This window comes from Ambystoma mexicanum, chromosome 13 (genome assembly GCF_040938575.1).
Source record: "Ambystoma mexicanum isolate Mex_15411 chromosome 13, UKY_AmexF1_1, whole genome shotgun sequence".
Lineage (NCBI taxonomy): Eukaryota > Metazoa > Chordata > Amphibia > Caudata > Ambystomatidae > Ambystoma > Ambystoma mexicanum.
Genome location: NC_090938.1, coordinates 693,044,565 through 693,065,435, shown reverse-complemented (window position 1 = coordinate 693,065,435; position 20,871 = coordinate 693,044,565). Strand labels below are relative to the sequence as shown.

The 20,871-nt window shown below is 45.9% G+C and overlaps 1 protein-coding gene across 1 annotated transcript in view; it reads right to left on the bottom strand.

Moving 5' to 3' along the window:
* The window catches only part of PSMD3 (proteasome 26S subunit, non-ATPase 3), a 258,442-nt gene that overhangs the window by 222,005 nt on the left and 15,566 nt on the right, over window positions 1–20,871 (bottom strand). The window contains exon 2 of the mRNA XM_069634771.1: window positions 2,734–2,924. Within this exon, the coding sequence (XP_069490872.1) occupies window positions 2,734–2,924 (191 nt within the window). The remainder of the gene's footprint in view (window positions 1–2,733; window positions 2,925–20,871) is intronic.

Genomic DNA, 20,871 nt, shown 5'->3' with positions numbered 1-20,871 from the left:
GACCTTGAGCTGCCGTGTAGGCCAGCCTGTAGCCGGCCTTCCAGCCTCGCTTGCCGAACTGCCTGCCACCTGATACCCGCAGTGATCTCCTGTCCCGAACTCTGTCGCAGGAGCTTCAAAACATCCTGGAACCGACTAGACACTGTCGAGCATCAAGATCATCTCAAGCACCAGGTACATTATGGTTCTGTCCCCCTACAAAGGCCCTCAGTAATATTTACGCTCCCATGGTGCTGAAACCAAATAACCTTGAACAGTTAAGACTGATTGCTTCACTGACTACCCTCCTGTCAGTATCCAGAGTGCTTCCCTTTTCTTCTTGAAACTGTCCGTCCTCTGTGTTCCTTTACAGGGTGGGTTGTATGTTGTAGTGTGCTAGAACTGTCTGTTGTAATAAAAAATTAAAGTAGATATTTGTATACAACCTTGACTGGACAGTCCCTTTTATCATTGGGTAATAATTGTATTTCCGCTGTGTTGCAACTAACCAACGATTCACGATCTTGCAGAAATAAACCTGCCATTCCAACCACCTTACCAAAAGTGGACAAGGAGGTTTATAATTTACTTGCGTTTCCAATCTGTTCGGATCCCTTCTGGTGTACTAGAGGTGTGGGGCTGATTGATGGTTTAGAAACCGATATTCATCCCTGGACCACTAGTGCCCCGGTAGATGATTCGTCATAGAGCCACATGGGATACCACCGGCCTATGTGAAAATGGGTTGCAGTGGCAGGGAGACATCAGTAGAAATCCCGCTGACCACAAAAATAAGTCAGAGATACTAGACAACCAAAGGAGGAAAATCATTTAGGGGTCCCATAAGACTCCCAAAAATATTATTGTGCCCTAACAGTTGTTTACAGCATGTCCGCGGCCGAAGAAAGCTTTCAGCACTTCTAATTATTTTTGAGTGACATGGGTAGTAAAAAAAAAAAAAAAAAACATTTTTGTGGTTGGACCCATGCTGAGCACTACCATCAGTACATTAATAGGATCATCAACAGAGATGCAGTCAGCCCTGAGGACTTTCTGAATAGAGCCCAAAAAGGGAAGAGAAGACCGGACCACAAAGAGAGACAACACTGAGGGATAGAGAAGTGGCAGTGGCAAAGAAAAGGATCTTTTAGCATTTGGTCTCCAGAAACATCAACGTCAGAAAGATTCCCGACCAATATCACTGTCCCAGTACACCACGACTGCTGGGAAAAAGCGCACACTAAAGCAACCATACACTGCATGTGTTTGAAAATACTTTAAAAAAGCCTAAAACAATAAACACATGGGAAGATGCTCCTTAGGGTATGGTACAAGAGGACCCCCTTGTACACACTCACCTAATTTTCAGAGCATCTTGGTTGGCACCCGGACCTGGAGAACAGAGGACCCCATGCAGACACGTCATGCATTTATCAAAAATTGTTACTACGATCCAGAGGAGGCTGACCCACTCTGCAAAGTTCGACTTGCAGGCCCCCCCCCCAATGGGTCACCAATGCACACCCATTACGCTGAACCCTACCAAGTAGCCTGAACCCTACCAAAGAGGGCAAACAGATAAAATGTCAGCCAGAACTCTGTGACAGCCAGAACAGATAAAGCTGCCAAAAACACTGCAAAACTGTCCACCACGTGGTATCAATTATGACAAAAAAACTGCAGGCAAACCGGACCTCATCTCAGTGAATGCATACGTCAAGCAGCCCTATAGATAAGGAGTGCATCAGCCACTTAATTGGCAAATACTCCCAAGAAGTAAAGTGATAGGGAGTAAAAAATACTCCCAACAAAAAATAGCAAAAAGACATGTAGAATCTTGCGCTCCTGCTTTCACCCTCGCAGCGCGATGGACCCGTTTGGACCAGTTGTGCACGTAGTGCCACAGGAAGAAACTACTATTTAAACTGCCTGATTGGAATTAGTAAACAAGTATCTTTTAATGTGCATGAATAACTAGATGCAAAGAAATCAATATTATAAAAACATTTCGGTTAAAACATTTTTACTCGCTCATCAAATACTTTCATTGGGAAATCGACTTATATTTTTACTCCCTAAAAATCATTTTACTCCCAACTTTAAAAAAATTAGGGAGTAAAGTACTGCGACTTATGAAGCACTGGTCACAGAAGAGGGCAGCTGACAAATCCAGACAATTAAATCCTCATAAAACTATCAGACGGGCATGCCAGTGTGGAGGGAGGCATACAGCTCATGTGAGCACTGCACCACCACCCTTCCGATACCCACCTCCTGCAGCAAGCCCAAGGGGTGTTGCACAGCGAGCTACCCTCTTAATGAGAGATCCACCTCATCATGCCAAACTTACCTCTTGCAATATGCAAAGGAGGAAAGTGTGCACCATGCTACTTACTTCATGTGTTGCCTCTCAGACCAACACTATAAATCAGATCCTCCAGAACTCCCAAATATTTATATACTGTATTGCCCACCTCATGTCTGGCCTACCCCCAGCATTGGCATAATCACTTGCTGCAAAAAAAGCCCAGGAGTGAGGTGGCGCCATACTATCCACCTGTGTGGCCTACCCCTTAGCCAACTCACAGTCTCAAGTGCAAAACAGTGCTGCCTAGGTCACATTTGACATGCCACCCTCTCATCCAATATTCAGCTATTCAAGAATGTCAATGGGGGGGGGGGGCGGGGACACCATGCTGAAGTTGGCCCCATGATACCCACCTAGTTAGACCTGCCCAGACTTCCCATACTCACCTCCTCTAGAAAGCCCAGGAGGAAGTCACGCATTGTGCTGTTGGATGTAAAGAAGCCCTGGATAGCCTTGTGCAATACGTTAAGGTTGAGCTTGCGAGAGGTCGAGGGCAGGGCACGCAGGGCCCTCAGGACGAAACGTGGTTCCTTTCCAGAGACAGCCTTCTCAATCTGTTTAACATGTTCTTTGATATCTGTTAAGGGAGACAAAGGAGACGCTCAATGCATGGGCTAGCAGTCTGCACAAGGATATCCACAATCATAAATCACAAAACAGACTGAGGCAAGTCTGCTTCTTGACACAGCAATAAGTCTATATGGTTAACAGGACCAAACCTAGCACTGCACTATACCTCACTTCCCATTACATACTTACTTCTACTAGTGTGCAGCCCTACCCTACATTAGCCAGGTCCCAATCTGTTACCACTATATTTGTCTCAGTTCTCTCAGTGAGGACACCTACGCCCTATATTTTCTGATTTGTAGAGCTGGAGGCAAGGCTCTTAGAAATGGTCTCTCAACATTGAATTTTGCCATTTGGTTGTTGTCCCTTGCGGTGGGATTTGACATTCAACTCCTCTGTTCCTGGACGTGCTTGTAAAAACCAATCACATTGTTTGGGTGATTCTCTGAACAAATGGGATTATGCTTCCTGTAGGGAGCACACTCAGTAACATACATAAAATGCACTACACAGTGGTGGATGCACCCGTGTATGGTATTCTCCTGATGGTACACTATTCTCAAAATGGCTGAACCCACGATTGGGGGGCTGGGTGGGGGTTTCAACTTGCCTTCGTACCCTGTGGGGTACACAATCCAAATTAAAAAAAGGAAAGCTCTGGTCAATGTGTCAACAACAATTACTATTGTAAGAAGAACCAGGAGTTGGGTCCAGAAACAAATATAGACCTGCACTCGAAATAGATTGTAAAAAAATAATTCTACATTTTATTACATAATTTATAACACATCATTAATATTAAAAGTCATGATATAATTAATAGAAAATCGTTTGATACTCAATATATTTGTGGAAAACTAATCATAAAATTCTACATATCACACATCAATCCGGGATAATAATCTTTTACAATATTTAAATCCCGGAACAGGCTATAACCAGACAGGAAGCTTGCTGTCTTTTGAGAGGAACCCGGCCCCAAGAAATGCTGAATAATCCCCAGGATAATGGGAGGAATAACATAATTCCTCCTTGGTGGTTGGAAGAAGACGTTACACCCAAGGGATGTTTTCTTACACCATCTGCTGTACAATAAAATAGTGGAACACAATTGGATTTTATTCGAAGGGTGGAGAAATTGAGACTATGAAGCTTACCATGGAGTTGAAGATTAGCAAGAGTGTGAGAGGTGGACGCAATTGAAGGTAGCGTCAGCAGCATTGAGGGTTGCAGATGTTCTTTAAGAGCTATTAAAGACACCATACAGGGTACAGCGGGAAGACCCTGGTTGTGTATGTTTGTAACTATCACAGAGAGGGGAGTCCCCTAAATGAACCACTTCAAATTATGATTCTATAATACCACGCCCTTGCTAGGGCACGTGGCTATCGTAAATTATATTTGAATGAATCTATTAAAATGGCACACAGTAGAATGTAAACAAAATATTTATTCAGTAGGCCTATGGATCCTACAAACATACACATAATGAATATAATCTGTTTCAAATTCCACAAATGAGGCAAATGAATAAATGGATAACAAAACGGTAAAACCCCACCTTAAGCCTGGTGTCCAGACAAATCATTGCATGTTAGACCTTTGAGGCAGTCAATGACGGTTATACATGATTTGTTATCAAATGTGAAAAACAAAGGAAACAGCTCTTCTTTGTTGACAAGAGGTTAGAGTGAGAATTTTCAAACACGAGACTGGCTGTAGATGGGAGTCAAAGTATCACAACTGGACAGACCCTGTCCTATACTACTGACCCTTTCTAATTACTTTCAACAGAGTACGCAAGTGCCAATATCTGTGAATGATAAATATAAAATATTAGTAGAACTAGATACACATCCCAGGTCGAGGTGTGTATGTTTGTAATACATCTCCAAGTTGTATATGACACACAAATAGAAAATGTACAGCCCCTGATGAACGTCCGGCGGAGTAAAGAACACACAGGAAAGAAACTTGTACAAGTAGGGCAGTGGACAAGAGCGTTGGAAGAACTGGTCATTGGATGTACGTTTTTGTTCCGGGATTTAAACATACAGATTATTATCCCAGAATTATTCTCTTACAATCTATTTCGAGTGCAGGCCTAGATGTGTTTCTGGACCCAACTCAGGTTTCTTCCCACATACAATAGCAATTGACACATTAATCAGAGCTTTCCTTTTGTTTATTTCGATTACCCTGGTGGTGCAATTCAAACAGCAACTGATCCAAACACAAGCATTGTTACATTCATCTGGAAACAAACATCACTTGGAGGAATTATGTAACCCGTCCGCCCACCGCCGAACAGCTTATAGAAAACTCAAAGACCCTGTATTCCAGACTGCAAATGGCAGGCTGCCCCCTGACAACGCAAATGTACCAGTGGTGACTCCCTGCTGTGACCTCAGGTCAGTGGACAAAAATCCAGTGGCTCACAATTGAGATACATTAAAAGGTTACCTGAAAAACAGCTTACCCCTGTGTCAATGTAGTTTATGATTCAACTGGTTTCGTTCTGGGTGCGCAAATTGCCCTCAAGGCCCCCTCACCCAATTCACCAAAGGACGTAAATTGAGGGGTCGTCATTGATAGTGAACTATAGCTTGAACATTGTTACATCTACTGCCACAGCTGTCAAGATAAACCTACTAGATTGTGTTTTTTTCTTCGATTTATTTGGCAATCTATGTATAGGTGTTTAAGTGTAGGTGGTACAGTATTGTCTACCCACGCCTACCCGTGGTATATGCATATTTCTTTCTCTATTACGCATCCTTATCCTAAGGATCTTTGTGGTGAATACTAGCACCTTCTTGCACATGTTTTTTTTAATATATATAGTGATGTTTTTAATTTATTGTGTGAATTCAGTGTTGACAATGATCTACAATGAACAATGAACTTCACCGACATCAGAGGCGGCTCAATTCACCACAGCTGCCTGCCGCAGAGCCACGCACTCACGGAGCTTTGGGCCCTCACAGGCTCCACTATCAGTCAAGGTAAGCCCTTTTTGGGCTAATAATCTGATTGAGGGGCGTACCTTGCATACATCGGATGCTTCATGCCGGACTGCACAACTCGCTGTTTTTACGATTTTTATGCTCTGTGAGCATTTGTAAAGTCGTGCTTTGTGATGGGCAATAAACACAGAGGGAACAACCACCTTCCAAAATGGCCATCCCTGTCGGAAGCACTGGAGTGTTTTTGTTTCTTCTGGCCATGCAGCCGTAATTGGCTTCAGCAACTTACTTCCCAACCAATCTGAAAGCCGGTAGGGGAATGCCGGCCCCGCCGAATGCCTACTTGTAAGGCCCTGTCTGTGCACGGAGGGCCGCCCCCCTCTTTGTACCTAGAAACACTTGTGTACAGGAGCGTTCTGAATGCCTTATCAGATCATATACATCTGCAGCACCTCAATGTAACAGTCACCAGGCATGCAGCATGTTAGCCCACAAACTCGAGCATCTGGAACTCTGTGCACCCTTCAACAATACCTACGAGTCATGGCTGGTCACGTTTATCGCCATTTCCACCAACCTAAACCTCCGTTGAATCAAGATGTGTCTATGCCTTTCTGCCTTCCTTGCCTTACCTAATCCTGCTCCTCAATGCAGTCTGTGTTTCTTGTGTAATTCGAATCCTGGTGTGTATTTTTTAACATCCATGCACCCCTTTTTCGGTACTTAAGTAATCCCATTGCATCCATTTTCTTGCTTCCGTTGACTACTAGGCCTCCGGGTGGGTTTGTGCCCGTACTGTGCAGCCTCTACATCTTTCTCCTATCCTGTGCCACCCCTATGCCACTCACCATCTCCCCTATCCTTTCCAACTGCTATACTATCAGCTATCCTCCCTCATGATGTCTGGAAGGAAAAGCTTAATAAAAAGACATTCTGACCATAAACCCTGGCCTACCTATCGCAGACACCTTTGTCAGCACAACTTCCAGACAGATTTTCATTTAAATCGTCTTTTCTGTCCCCTCATCAGATCTATGGACTGCTCGTCTTAGCTCTACTCTCTCTCCTTTTACTTATACACCCATTAATGGTGGCACTAGAGGGGAAGCACTCTTGGCGGGCTTATCATCCAGGTGCATCATTAATGTCTATCACAATGGCACTATCTTGGTTCTGGGTCCTCAACCCAACCTCCTCGTCTTTGACCGGGCCTGCCGTTGCTCGTCAACTTCCTTCCCACACCTGCTGCTCCTCCTTCCACTTTCTCTGTCCCCCCTCCTCCGACTGTACCACACCCCTGTACCCCTCCTTGGAAAACCTTTAATGCTTGTTCTGCTATCAAACACTTTGCCGACATCTGTCTCCTCCTTAAAGACCTTGACCTCGAAATCCTCGCCCTTACCGCAATCTGGTTCAATGCCAGCTCAGTCACTGCTTTTGACTCGCTTCTAATGCCGCGCCCTAACCGCACTGGCAGTGGAGTTGCCCTGATCTTCCCTGGGCGGGTCCCTTCTTCCCTCATACCCACCCAGCCTTACTGTTCCTTCGAGAGCCTGGTTTGCAAACTGGTCAACTCTCCCACTTCCTCCCGCATCCTCCCTGACCATTGCCACAATCTATAGGCCTCCTGGCCCTACGACCCTCTCTTCTACCTCTAAACTCCTTTTCCTGGGTGACTTTAACGCTCAATGCCATCATCCACATTGACCTCCTGCTCTCCTTCCCCACTCACCACCCCTCTCCTGGTCAGATCATTCGCTCCTCTCCTCTCACCCGGGCCCTCTCTGCCGTCTGACTGCACCTCCCTCAGCCGTGCCAACCTCGTTCACAAAGATCTGTCGGATGAAACGAGTGACAGCTGCTGCCTTTGCATCTACCTTCATCCCACCCGGGCCACCGACTGCAGACTCTAGCTCCGACTCCACTCTCAGCAACCTCCATCTTGCCATCACTAACACTCTTGACATTCTTGCCCCAGTCGTGAGAATCCACCTGAAACATGCCTTCAGGTTCAGGGATCCTGGGTCGCGATGAAGGATTGCGTCTCCTTCTCTGGTGAGCAGATCCAGAAGTACCGGCAACTTGACTGGTACCTGACTTGCTAATCTCCACCCCAGCCATAAAGTGTGCCAGCATCCCGGGCTGGATTCACACAGCTAATTGCCACAAGGTTGCTGCCCCAGCTGACAGCATCACCTGAACAACCACTGACCATCTGCAGATTGGCTCCAGCTCCCCCACGACCGACATCACCGCCAGTGATGTTTCCAAGTGTGTGTCAGTGTCAGATATTTCCAGGTTTCATCAAACAAAGTGATCAGTATCACAGCCCTTGATCAAACAATATGCCTATGTACGCCTGTAGGCGACGCTGACAGGCTGATCAGGTCCGGATACCAAATCTGTCTCGGTCACGGCGGGGCGAGGAGTATCATCCTGCATGGACACCGAGTGTGTGATCACACGTAGCAGGAGAGTAAACTGCGTCGAGGGGAGCGTATAGAAAAAGACCCTCCCACAGGAAGGAGAATGCATCCACCCAAGCTCCTCCGTTGGTGGAATCTGCTGTCGAACTTCTGGCATTTGGAGTTTGCCGCTGTGGCAAAGAGATAGATCGGAGGGTCTTCCCAATTTGACAAACAGATGGGCCACCTGATCCTGACGATGTTCCCACTCATGGCAGGCACGCAGTTCCCTGCTGAGGGAGTCTGCAATGGTGTTCTTGATGCCTGCCAGATGGAGCAGGACGAGGAATATCTCCTGTTCAATACCCCAGTGCTACAATCCCTGAGCTTCCTTTGAGAGCGCTGGGGATTGAGTGCCCCCTTGCTTCCTGATGTAGAACATGGTGGTGGTGTTGTCTGAAGATCCTCACCACCTTGCCCTTCAGACGGTAGGAAAGACTTGAGGGCCCAGAACACTGCCCGTAGCTCCAGGATGTTGATGTGCAGATCCATCTCTTCCGGAAGCCATAGATCTCTGGCTTGTAGACGTCCAGTGTGAGCCCCCAACCTTCCAGAGAGGCATCTGTGGTGACCGTCTCCTGGTATTGCAGGGTTTGAAATCCTGTTCCCCAGGCGATGTGGGAGCTCACCCCCCATGACGCCATCGCCTGCCGGAGCTCCTCGAGGGGGATCTTGTCCGCAAAACTCTCAGACCCTTCTATTCAACTTACATCCAAGAATTCCTGTAGTGGTTGCATCTGCAACCTGCAGAGGCGGACGAGGTAGATGAAGGGCGACATCATGCCCAGCAACAACTTGACGAGCCGAACCGTGGCCAGCTTCGCATACGGCAGTCGTTGCATCTACCCTTGAATGGCTGCTAGCCTCTTCCGCGAGTGTGATGCCAGCCAGGCCACTGTGTTGAGTCTGGCACTGCGGAACAGTGCATTCTGCAATGGCGTTAAGCAGGACTTCGGATAGTTTACAGAGAACCCCAGCTGTATCAGCAGCCGGACGGTCTCTTTGTGCTCGTCGGCCAGTTCCCGGGAGCAGGCACGAATCAGCCAATTGTCCAGGTACACCTGTATGCCATGCAAATGCAGGTGGGCCGCCACCGGGACCAGGCATTTTGTGAACATTCTTGTGGCCAACTTTAAGCCGAATGGTAGGGCCTTGAACTGTACGCATCCTCTAGGTCCAACGATGTCAAGAAATCGCCTTCCTCCAGCTGGCCGAGCATGTGCTGCAACGTGTCCATCCTAAATTTTTGGCGCTTCAGGTACTTTTTCAGACAGTGTAGATCTAGGATGGGTCACCAACCGCCACCCACACCACCCCCCCCCCAATCTCACCCCCCGGTCTTCTTTTTGACCAGAAAGTATCTCGAATAGACTGCGGAGCCCCAGAGCCATTCCGTAACATGGCACGCACTCCTTACAGGAGCTAAGGGATGTGCTGCTCCTGACTGTGAACCAGTGGAATACGTGAGCCCCTGCGTTGGTACTCAAAGGTGTGTCCCTAGGCGAGAGCGTCCAGCACCCATCTGTCTGTGGTGACCTTTCTCCACTCGCTGACAAAGCCAGTCAGCCGGCCTCCCACTGGGGTGCAGGAGTGGGGGCCCGACATCTTGGCAGGTTCAGGCTCGCTTGGGCACCAGCGCCCTGCCCTGTGTGCTACGCTGACCTCTGCTTCTGTAGGCCCAGAAGTGACCCCTGTAGTCTTCCTCCATGGAGCACAGGGAGGTTATCTGTACAACATGGAGTATCCCTTGGATGATCTGCTCGATTTCCCACTGGAGGAGAGAAAAGACGACAATCGATGCTGCTGCATAGTGCCATGGGAACGCTCTGCCTCCATCTTTGTGATTTGTTGACCGCCTTCCCAAACAGATTTTGCCACAGAACGGCATGTCCTGCACTTTTGCATGAACTTCTTGGCAAAGTTAGTGGCCTTCAACCATCCCTACCGATGAAGGCAAACACTGTTTCCTATCTGCCGGACCCTGAGTCGGCGATGTCTAGTGCCACCGTAATTGAATGGTCCGACGCCACCTCCCCTGCCTGGAAGAGGGCGAGAGCCTTTGTTTTCTTGTCATCAGGAAGGAATTCCAGGATAGGGCCCAGCTTGAACCAAACCTCCCAGTTGTACCGGGACGAGATAGCCAGAACATTAGCCGCTTTGATCGTGGATGCAGCCATGTAGATAGCTCTCTTTCCCATGGCGTCCATCTGCTTCCCCTTGTCCATTTTCTTGCGGCGGCCGACGCTACAGAGTCCGGTGACGGTTGAGACTTAAAAATCTTGGGTTCAGGGTACGGCACCCTGTATTTCTTCTCCAACCTGTCTCGTGGTTGGAGCCGTGCATGGGTTCTTCGTGAGGGCCATGCCTTCCTCCTCATCCAAAAAGGGTACAGCCATGATAGTCTTCCTCTTGGACTCCCTTTGCTGATATAGGAAGCCCTCCTTTTTGGTTTCCTTGGGCACCAGCTGGAACAGCTTGGAGGCCTTGGAGACAGAGTGGAATGATTCCTCCTCGTCTATTGGAGAGCCTCTATGAGGGGCATCCAGGTACGGGGATTCGCCGTCTGCCGGGACGAGGTCTACATCGTCGGTTTCTGTGGCCATCTCCGTACCAGTGTCCGTGTATGCGTATCCGGTTCCGCTGGTGGCGTCGGGTCCCGACGTGGTGGAGGAGGCTGATGCGGCGGCATTGGGCGACGCTTCCTCTTCTTGCATGGAGGCTGGTCTGGGGCCTGCGGAACGATGCAGACCCAGTGCCGTTCCCCCCCACTGGTGCCTGCAGCCTCCGCTGCTGCCTCAGCGGCCGTGTCGCACCTGGGAGACAGGGATACTACGGCGAATGGTGCTGACCCCGCGAGTACAGCGCAGGGACCACCCTCGCGGGGTCAGCATCACTCGCCGTAGCGGTCGCCCCAGAGAATGTCAAAGCGGCCTAAAGCGTCTTTGCTTGCACCTGTGAGGCCTTCTTTGAGGAGGAACCCAATGGCGGCTGACTAAGGAGGCAGATGGCGATCGCCGTCTATCCGACCTTGGACCTGATCAGTGGCGAACACTGCAGAATCGGTCTTGCAGTTCTTCGCCTCATCTTGGACTTCCACAGATGGGGTATCCTCAAAGGACTTCGACCTCCTTACGGAGGGAGACCACTCTTCGGGCTGACCTGTCCTGGGTGAGGCATGACCCTGCTCGGAGCAAGAGTCGGTTGCCTTGCTCGACTTGAGCCATGCTGCCAGCCTGCTATACCATTCTTTCTTAGTCTTCAAGAAGCCCAGGCACATCTCGCACCCATCCTCGCTGTGGTCCGAGTGCAGGCAGTATAGACACTTCAGATGTTTGTCCTCCACAAAGACGTTCCTTAGCCCACATTGGGAAGAGGGCCTGAAAAGTGTCCTCCCTTCCTTTTTCTCATCCATCATGGTCGGAGGACGCAAAGTAGGCCCAGTACGGCCTGCCAGAAACTTGGGCGAACAATCGACCTCGAGGGGCATGCAACTTCACCGACAACGGATCCCTGTGGCCGGCCGATGAAGATAGGAGCATACCGGTGTGCTGTCAAAGTCTCAAGATGGCTGCCAGAGGCGGGGTTTAGGGATAGGACTGTCATTGGATGGGGGTAGTACGACCCAGAGGACAGTGATTGGTTTGAAGGAGAAATACAGTTTTAAAGTGAAACTGTTTTTTCCTTTACTGAGGATTCCCAGCCTGACGACTGGGAATATTCATGAGCAAGTGAATCCATGCCAGACCCCATGCTGGAGAAACATTAATGAAGTACAAGAGAGAGCAAACAAGTATTTCTTCAAAAGAGGGAACAGAAGGAAAATACAAAGCTTCCCAGATTATGAGTGGATGTGATACATGTGTAAAAGATCTATGGCAAATGAACTATTAGAAAAAGAAACAAGTAACCATCCATTTGGAGAGGTGCACAGAGCCCACCTGAGACAAGCCCTGGGCAAGTTAATAAAGTGTAAAGAGCATTTAAGAAGCCCTGGCAGGATAGTAGACCATTATATATAGAACAAAAAGGTCATGTGAAACGCATTGCTGAGGGGAGAACGGACAGATTCCTGAATTGTTCTCACCATGAAGTGGTGGGCACAGTATCACACATCAGTTCCTGACAAATTTTGACTGGAGAGTTATGTGCATTGCAGTTAGGATTTTAAATTGTTTACAGTGAGTATTTCAGATACACTTAGTTTACTACAACATAAGATACCTCAACATTTATAAAGTTTTCGTTGTATAGTACCCAAATAATATAGAACAAATGTTGAATATTTGTAAAACACAATTTCTATAGCTTCTACATCCTCTATGAATTCCGTGGGAAGGAAACTAGAGAACTTAGTCCAGTAGTAGCTTGATAAACAGCATACATACGTGAAAAACAATGTAGGGTTGAACAACAACACATAAAACAAGTCAACAAGTCTTGCGGGCCATCCGGGAGAAGATCACGCGACCGCCGGCATCCGCTGCACTGCAGCGTTTCACTTCAACAACGAACGAGTCATGATCTCTCTGCGATAACTAGCCGTATTCACTACGCCGCCTGTGTTTAGAAATCCTTCCTAACAGGCACTCTATAGGAATGGCCACTCCAAGGACCTTGAAATCCTCTCAGTGTACCTAGACACTTTGACTCTTCGAGCCACCGCGCTCCACAGACCCGACTACATAGGATACTTCCTCCATACGAATATCCCGTCCTGATGAAGGCCTACACCACCTAAGCTCATTTAGCTTATCCTTTGGCTGAAACACTGTCGTGTTGACTTGTTTTTTATGTGTTGTTGTTCAACCCAACACTGTTTTTCACGCATGTATGCTGTTTATCAAGCTACTTCTGGACTAAGTGCTCTAGTTTCCTTCCCAGGGAATCCATAGAGGACGTAGAAGCTATAGAAATTGTGTCTTACAAATATTCAACATTTGTTCTATATTATTTGGGTACTATACCACAAAAATTTTATAAATGTTGAGGTATCTTATGTTGTAGCAAACCAAGTGTATCTGAAACACTCACTGCAAACAAATTAAAATCCTAACTGCAGTGCACAGAACTCTCTTGTCAAAATGTGTCAGGAACTGATGTGCGTGATACTGTGTCCACCACTTCATGGTGAGGCCAATTCAGGAATCTGTCCGTTCTCCCCTCAGCAGTGAGTTTCACATGACCGTGCTCACTTTTGTTCTATATATAATGCTACCTACCTCGGTAGAGCAAGGCATCAACCAGGTGCCCTTTTGACTACCGATTTAGGATAGTATACCAGGCAGTTGCAAGTGAGAGGATTTAAGAAAGCCCCGACAGGAGAATATACCAGGCAATTGCAAGGGAGAGCATTTAAAAAAGCCCTGGCAGGAGAATATACCAGGCAATTCCAAGGGAAGAGTATCCAAGAACGCCCTGACAGGAGAATATACCAGGCAATTCCAAGGGAGAGTATCCAAGAAAGCCCTGGCAGGAGGGTATACCAGGCAGTTGCAAGTGTGTGTATAAAAGGAAGCCGTGTTAGGAAAAGTACACGAGGCAAGGACAGATTGAACATTGTATAGGGAATACATGAATCAAAGAGGTCCTGAGAAAAATAAAACAGGATTAAGGAAAAGGTTGTGCTCATCACAAGAGGAGGAGGGGAAACCTGGCAGGCGAGTATACCAGGTTTCCTAACAAGTCAAAGAGAGAAGACCAAGTTGTTTTGTACATTTGATCAAGAGAAATCCAAAGGAACTGATATTGTTGAATAAGCAACCAATGGAAGAGAAGTCAAGGGGAAGGGAACCATCCTCTGGAATAAGGAACTCTATTCTGGTGGAACTTTTATGTTGAAGTTACACATTTTATTTTAGGACCAGAATAGTACTTCAGACACGGAACAGTTTTTCTTTGGACATTCTGACTGACAGACCATTAGTTTTAGGTAGGAAACACCTCTTGGATGGAGCAGGCACATAGAGGCATTTCCCCACCCCCTCCTTTTCGTTAATGAAAGTCTTCGGAACAAAAGCATGAATCCTTTGTGTCCGAGTCTCATTCCTGAACACACAAAACCTCTGGAGCCTCTTCAATCTGGCTTCCGACCTCTGCACTCTACCGAGTCAGCTCTTCTGCTCGTCATGCTAACCGTTCATCTATTCTTATATTTCTCCACCTAGCTGCTGCCTTCGATACTGTCAATCATTCTGGCCTTCTCTCAACACCATCTCTCCTCAGGATTGGGGACAAGTCCCTTGCTTGGTTTGCTTCATGTGTCGCCCCACCTCACATTCAAGCCCCCATTTGCTGTTGGTATCCCCTTACCCCCAACCAGGGCCAGTCCTGGGTCCACTGCTCATCACTCTATACTTCTGCTCTTGGCACCTTCATCTCCTCTAATGGCTTCTCCTATCAACTCTTCGCTGATGACACTCGGAGCTTCTCCTTCACTCCTTATCTGAGGATCTATGGCATAAAAAGTTTACCTGTCTCTATGCCATCAAATACTGGTTGGCATTGCACTCGCTCAACTCCACTAAAACTGAAGTGCTCTACTTACCATCCAGAACAGGCTATCGCTTCCTTCTTCTGTTGTTCTTTCCTCACTACCTTCCTTACTCTCAACCTTGGTGTCGTCTTCGACCCATCACACATTTTCTCACTTTCCAAATCTACCACTGCGGCAGACTTAATCTCTTCAGCATCAGATAAATAAGACCTCTTCTTTCTTTCAACAATGCTAAGCACCTCTTTAGCGCTCTCTCGATCAAACTACTATGCCAGTGTACTCAATGGCCTTCCTCAACTGCACTCTGTACAGTCTTCAACCTTCCCTGCTTCCCCTCCACCTCCCCAGCCCATCGTCAGTTAGGCTGGTCATCAATGAGACAAAGGACAAAGTATAAGCTCATTACCTTCAAAAGTGTACACAAGGCTTACAAGATCCCTACCCATTTGCCGATCTCATTCCCTACTCTCCCCACGTTCCTTGTGATAATCCTCGGCCCACCTCCTTGCCACCTCATTTCCGCTCTCTACTGCTTCTCGTTCACTTATTCTGGAGTCCTATTGCTCTCCAACCTAGCATTCTATGCAACCAAATCTCCCTTTTCTCCTCTCCCCCTACCTCTCTACGACAACCCCACAGCACTTATCCCTCACCCCTTTATCCTAAAACGAACACTTCCACCACTATCCCGTTCCTATATCATGCTCTACTGTCCTCGTCCCTGGTTCCGATTATACCTCCCCAGGATCATCTGGTCTTACATCCACATGCTCTCACCCATTTTTTTGTATTGTTTTATTTGTGATTGGTTTTCACAAAATCACACAATTGAAAGTTATTAAAAAAAAGAAAAGATATACATGGACAGGAGTTGATCAAAGTCTAATATGTACAATATAGACTTTCATAATGGAGTACATTAAAACAGTAGGCTATAATCCCTGTTTAAAAACAGCACATTATAGAACTGTTCAAAATCATATCCTCTCAAAATATAGGATCAAAAATGTCTCAATTGATCTTGAACAATAAATCAAAAATACTAATAACAATATCAAAAATTCACGTTCCCAGGTTAAAACATCATAAAATTGAGGATTCAATCATTTAGCTAAATTTATATCTGCAACAAGGCAAAAAAAAAATCTATAAAGTGACTACATAAGAGCTACACTATTATCTTCCATCAGTCTAGACCATAATGATTTGCTAGCTTGATCAAAGTGGTAATAAACAGTGACTTGTCCGATATTCCCTGTAGCTTCACAAAAGAGAAGCAAATGTTTAATTGTCTCCAAGAGGTCCGGTTTGTTACAAAGGCTGCATTTTCTTGCAGCTTTTACTAGTCCAAGTCTAGAACCGACACATTCAAGGGTAGGGAGCAGGTTCAACCTGAACCTTACATAGAGGTTGCGGACCAAATGACATGGAAACAGGTGGACATATCTTGTTCATTTTCTCCTTCTAATAAACTTTCTATACTGAGAATACATAGAGTAAGCCCCTAATTGATCAAATCTAATTGTCCAATCGAAAATTGTTAACTGTTTTTCTTTACTTTCAATGGATTATTTATAAATTCTTGATGATTGGATTCTATCTTACTCAAGCAAGCAGAAATATCACCAATAAAATTGTTAAGAGATGCAATGGTTCTACTAGTTAGTGGCAAGTTATAATATACAAACATTTATGTAGCACGGTTAGGGGGGACAAGAATTTTAAAATGTGGACTCAGTTTCTTTCAGAGTACAATAAATACTAATGAAACACGCCCAAACAAATGCCTAATGATGCAATTTGGGATGGAGTAAGCAATGCCTAGAACTCTTTTCCATATAGTACCTTGTAAAGAGTTCAATAAAATTACAAAATCTACCAGAATAGCATCCAGTCTGTAACTGATAGCTAGTACTATATTGGTCAAGTAGAATCTCAAAACCGGGAGGAACAAAAACGTACCCAATTTCATATAAACCGCCCCCCCTTCAGTTGGTTTATTGAGTGGATGCATCTTAGCCCTCAAACGCTCCCCAATACTGGACATTGAGTCGTTGTTAGAAATATTAAAACCCAGATATTTAACTGAATCGACTCTTTCCACCTGGGAATGCCCAACCAACCAGCTCATCATTTTTGGCTTCCTTTTGGTTATAAATATGATCATCTTGGACTTACTCCCATTCACCACCAAGTTATTATCGGCAGCATAAGTAGAAAACCTGGTTAGTTTCCTTTGAAGACCAATGGCAGCCAAGTAACAGAATATCAATTCGCCCGTAAAGGTGAAGTCTTGCAACCCCTTGTTTTATTGGGTAGGCATTAACAGGAGCCCATAAATGATCAATGTCCGAAAAGTACAAATTAAAAAGAAGGGAGCGAGGACGCAGCCCTGCCTAAGCCTAACATAGGTTTGTATGGATTTAGATAGTGCTCCATCCCTTGTTAATCTAATCTTTACGCGAGTATTGTTAATTTAACAAGGAAATGTGCTTTACCAAAGGTCCAGGGACAACCCACTAAAGTGGTTTCGACAATTACATTGATTGGTTTACACGAAAAAAAAGGCACTAGACATATCCATTGATGCCCTGTAAATTGAGCCATTCATGCCTTTGGCAACAGAGGCTTGCATGTGAGCCAGGGTGATAGTGTGGTGCCTACCCTTTCTGTGAAAATCCACTTGGAACCTGCTCAGGAAATCTAATCTGTCCATCCATTATTCTAACTCTTTCAATAATAGAGAGGCAAATATCTTATAGCATCCAGAATACCCATTAGTCGATAGTTGGCAGGATTCAGCCCATCTCCCTTTTTGAAAATGGGTATAGGACAGGCTCTAAATGGGGGACAGAGGGGACATTTGTTCTTAAAACTAAATAGGCTCAGAAGGACAGTGGTCCTCCGTTCTGTTAATCAAAGTTAAAAAGTATAGCAGCTAAGTGGTTAGCATTGCCTGTTGCTTTCAGTCTGCTCACCTTTGCTATTGGAGGTGTTGCCTTTTTCAGCAGACTCGAGCTGTACTTTAAAAAGCTCATTGCCGCGTGGCGCGGACAAGTGGAGCTGCAAAGTGGTTAGCAGTGGTTTGTAGGAAGTTGGCAGGTGACAACCTAATAGGAAGTAAGACTGTTTTGACATTTTTTCCGATTATATTTGCACAGTACTTAACATTCATGGTTTCTGCAGTTGGGCTTGTGTAATAAACTGCTCTCGGTTTTTTTAAATTGGAAAACATTCCTGCCTACACTATTCAGTGTTGCGCTTTTCCATGTATTTGGTGGTGCTTGCTATTATGCCAGTTTTCCCCCCAAAAATAGCCAGTCAAGGTACGAAATTGAGAGGAACTGGGAGCTATTTAGCTCCAGCTTGTAGCCTAGTAGAGCCTGGTTACTTTCATCTACCAGGAGCTATTTTTGGCTTCTTGGGCCAACTGATGCCAAACAAGAACATCGATGGGAATATCATTCTGAGCATTTGGGACAATCTATAAACAAACATTAGGACACGCCAATATGATATTTAAAGCATAAGGGGGCATAAATGATGGCGACATGACATGCCTTCATATTATGTGGAAGTTAGATTTGCAGAAGGCTATGTACTAGCTCCTTGTTCCCCATTAGTAGCTCCTGGCCTCCGTTTTATGCTGGATACCCAGGAGTTGCTTTTAGCTCCTACTTATCCAATCTTATTTTCAATCCCTGAAATTGCATAGCACTGTCCGTGCTGCATTTAATTGTGCCCTGTCAGCTAACAGACCCATTAAGAAAAGCAGAAAAGGCAAGCTGCAGACTAAAAGCAGCAAACAACCAGCTGAGGTAATTAGGCAAGTGTGAAAAAGGAGGAATCCCAGAAGCTGCATAAGGAAAAATAAAAAAGAATAATACATTGTTTTTTAAAAATAAATAAATCACATATTGCCAATAGCTTACATCAAGTACCTGTATTGGGAACTTCGGAGGAGTCGATGCCACAGGCAGAGTCGTCTGTGCTTGTATCTGTATTGGTGTATACTTTGTAAAGTGCTTCTCAAAGCTAGGTCCGCACTCAACAACAATAATAATAATTGAGCCCATTGATAATAATGTTCTGTTTAACTTGTGCCTCAGCCTGCAGAGCTTGGTTCTAACTGTTCCCCAGGGAAATTCAGCAACTAAGCTATCTGCTGCTGTAAATGAGAATAGTGACACGGCTCCCTGCAAATCTTGCCTGCCGCTCTTTCACCACTTAGCAAGCCCCGCCCACCTGGTGCCTTCCTGCTTCCCGCTCTTTTTCACCACTAAGCAAGCCATGCCCACCTGGTGCCTTCCTGCTTGCCGCTCTGTTTCCCTACTTAAGGAGCCCTCCAGCTTCTTTTCCTTTGCAGATGGGGAGCAGGTGCAAGTGGATCTATGTCACCTGGCCTAAGCCCTGCCCACCTGGTGCCTTCCTGCCTGCTGCTCTTTTTCACCACTTAGCAAGCCCCGCCCACCTGGTGCCTTCCTTCACCATCACTGTGGCCAATGCTGAATTTGACTTTTACGGACTTCATTCATTCACGCTGCGTCACTCTTTCTCAACTCTTATGCTGGACTTCCTTTGCATCTTGTACTCATGGTGGACCTGAATCATGCTGTTCCCATCTTCATCTTGTATCCTGGCTTGCAACATTATGTGTTACTACTGACTTCTGCAATTGTATTCGCTCTCCACTCTTGCTTCTCCACTCTTTTTGGCTGCTTACTCTCCTCCTTTCCCTTCTCCCTTTTCCTATCTCCTCCCCTTACTTTCTTCTATGCACTTACTCTATCAGAATTGTCCCTGGACCTAATATGATAGCAACCTCGTCTGTTTCCTCCACCCTCCCATTACTGTTTTTTTCCTCCCCACCACCCCTCCAGCACTATCTGAAATGTCGTCAGGCCTAGTATGATAGTCGCTTGTTTTGTTCCTCCCCTCCCTTTCTGCACCCCACTCCCTCACCTTTTGTTTTTCTCCGGCTCTACCAGAAACGTCGTCAGGCCTAGTACGGTAGTCGCCTGTCTGTTTCCATTTCCTTCCCACTCTACCCCTCCCTTCCTTATCTATGTCTTAGCTCTTGCACTATCCGAAATGTCGTCAGGCCGCGTACGATAGTTAATTTCACATCCTTACTGTTCATGGCCTGTAAGAATGTGGTTGTATTTTCCCTTGTTCCCTCCCTGGCCTAGAAGCGCTTTGAAACACATTGTGTATAGGCGCTATATAAATAAACGATCATATCATATCATACTAACTTAACGAAATCGCCGGACCTAGCACGCATTGCAGCAAGTTTATATGCGTCCTCGCCTGCCCATAAAGCTTCACTCACATCTTCCAATTCATCCGATGAGGAAGAAATGATGGACCCAGAACATCTGGTTACATTAAAATCTCTCTTTACGTTGTGTAATAGCATATTTAAAGATTAACAGTTACTAAAGTACTGCTTGTTTAAACTAGTTTATGTGCTAAATAACGTAGAGTTACAGTGCCATGATAAAATCGCTGATAGAGGAATACCCCACACAGATGCAGGCACATGGGAGACCTTAAAGAAGGACCAAAGAAAAAGACAGACAAGTAGAAATGGAAATCAGTCTAAGAAACTGAAACATGATCATTTCAACAATAAAGCTCTTAAAAATAGTGCTACTGTTGCCACACAATCCTTGCTGATAGTTTTTCGAAGGATTTGATATGCCAAGAGACGTAGAGCGGATTTGTGATTGTACCTGCATGCTATACTAGGGTCCCCTGGAAGGAATCGGGAAATAAAACCCAAGCTGGCTCATTGGCTATATGGCTAAACAAGACATGTTTACACTCCTCCTCCCTTGGCATATAGGTGGCACCTGGAGCTTCAACAGAACTGCAGCGTGGGTCAAATGTTAGCCCTGGGAATGGACATGTACCTTTGTTACACATATTGTTGCCTAACTGCCAGATAGAGGGGCCTGGTGCTTGGAAGGCCACTCAAACTATTGCCAATCTATTAGAGAACTTTAAGAGCAACAAATATCCCCCCTC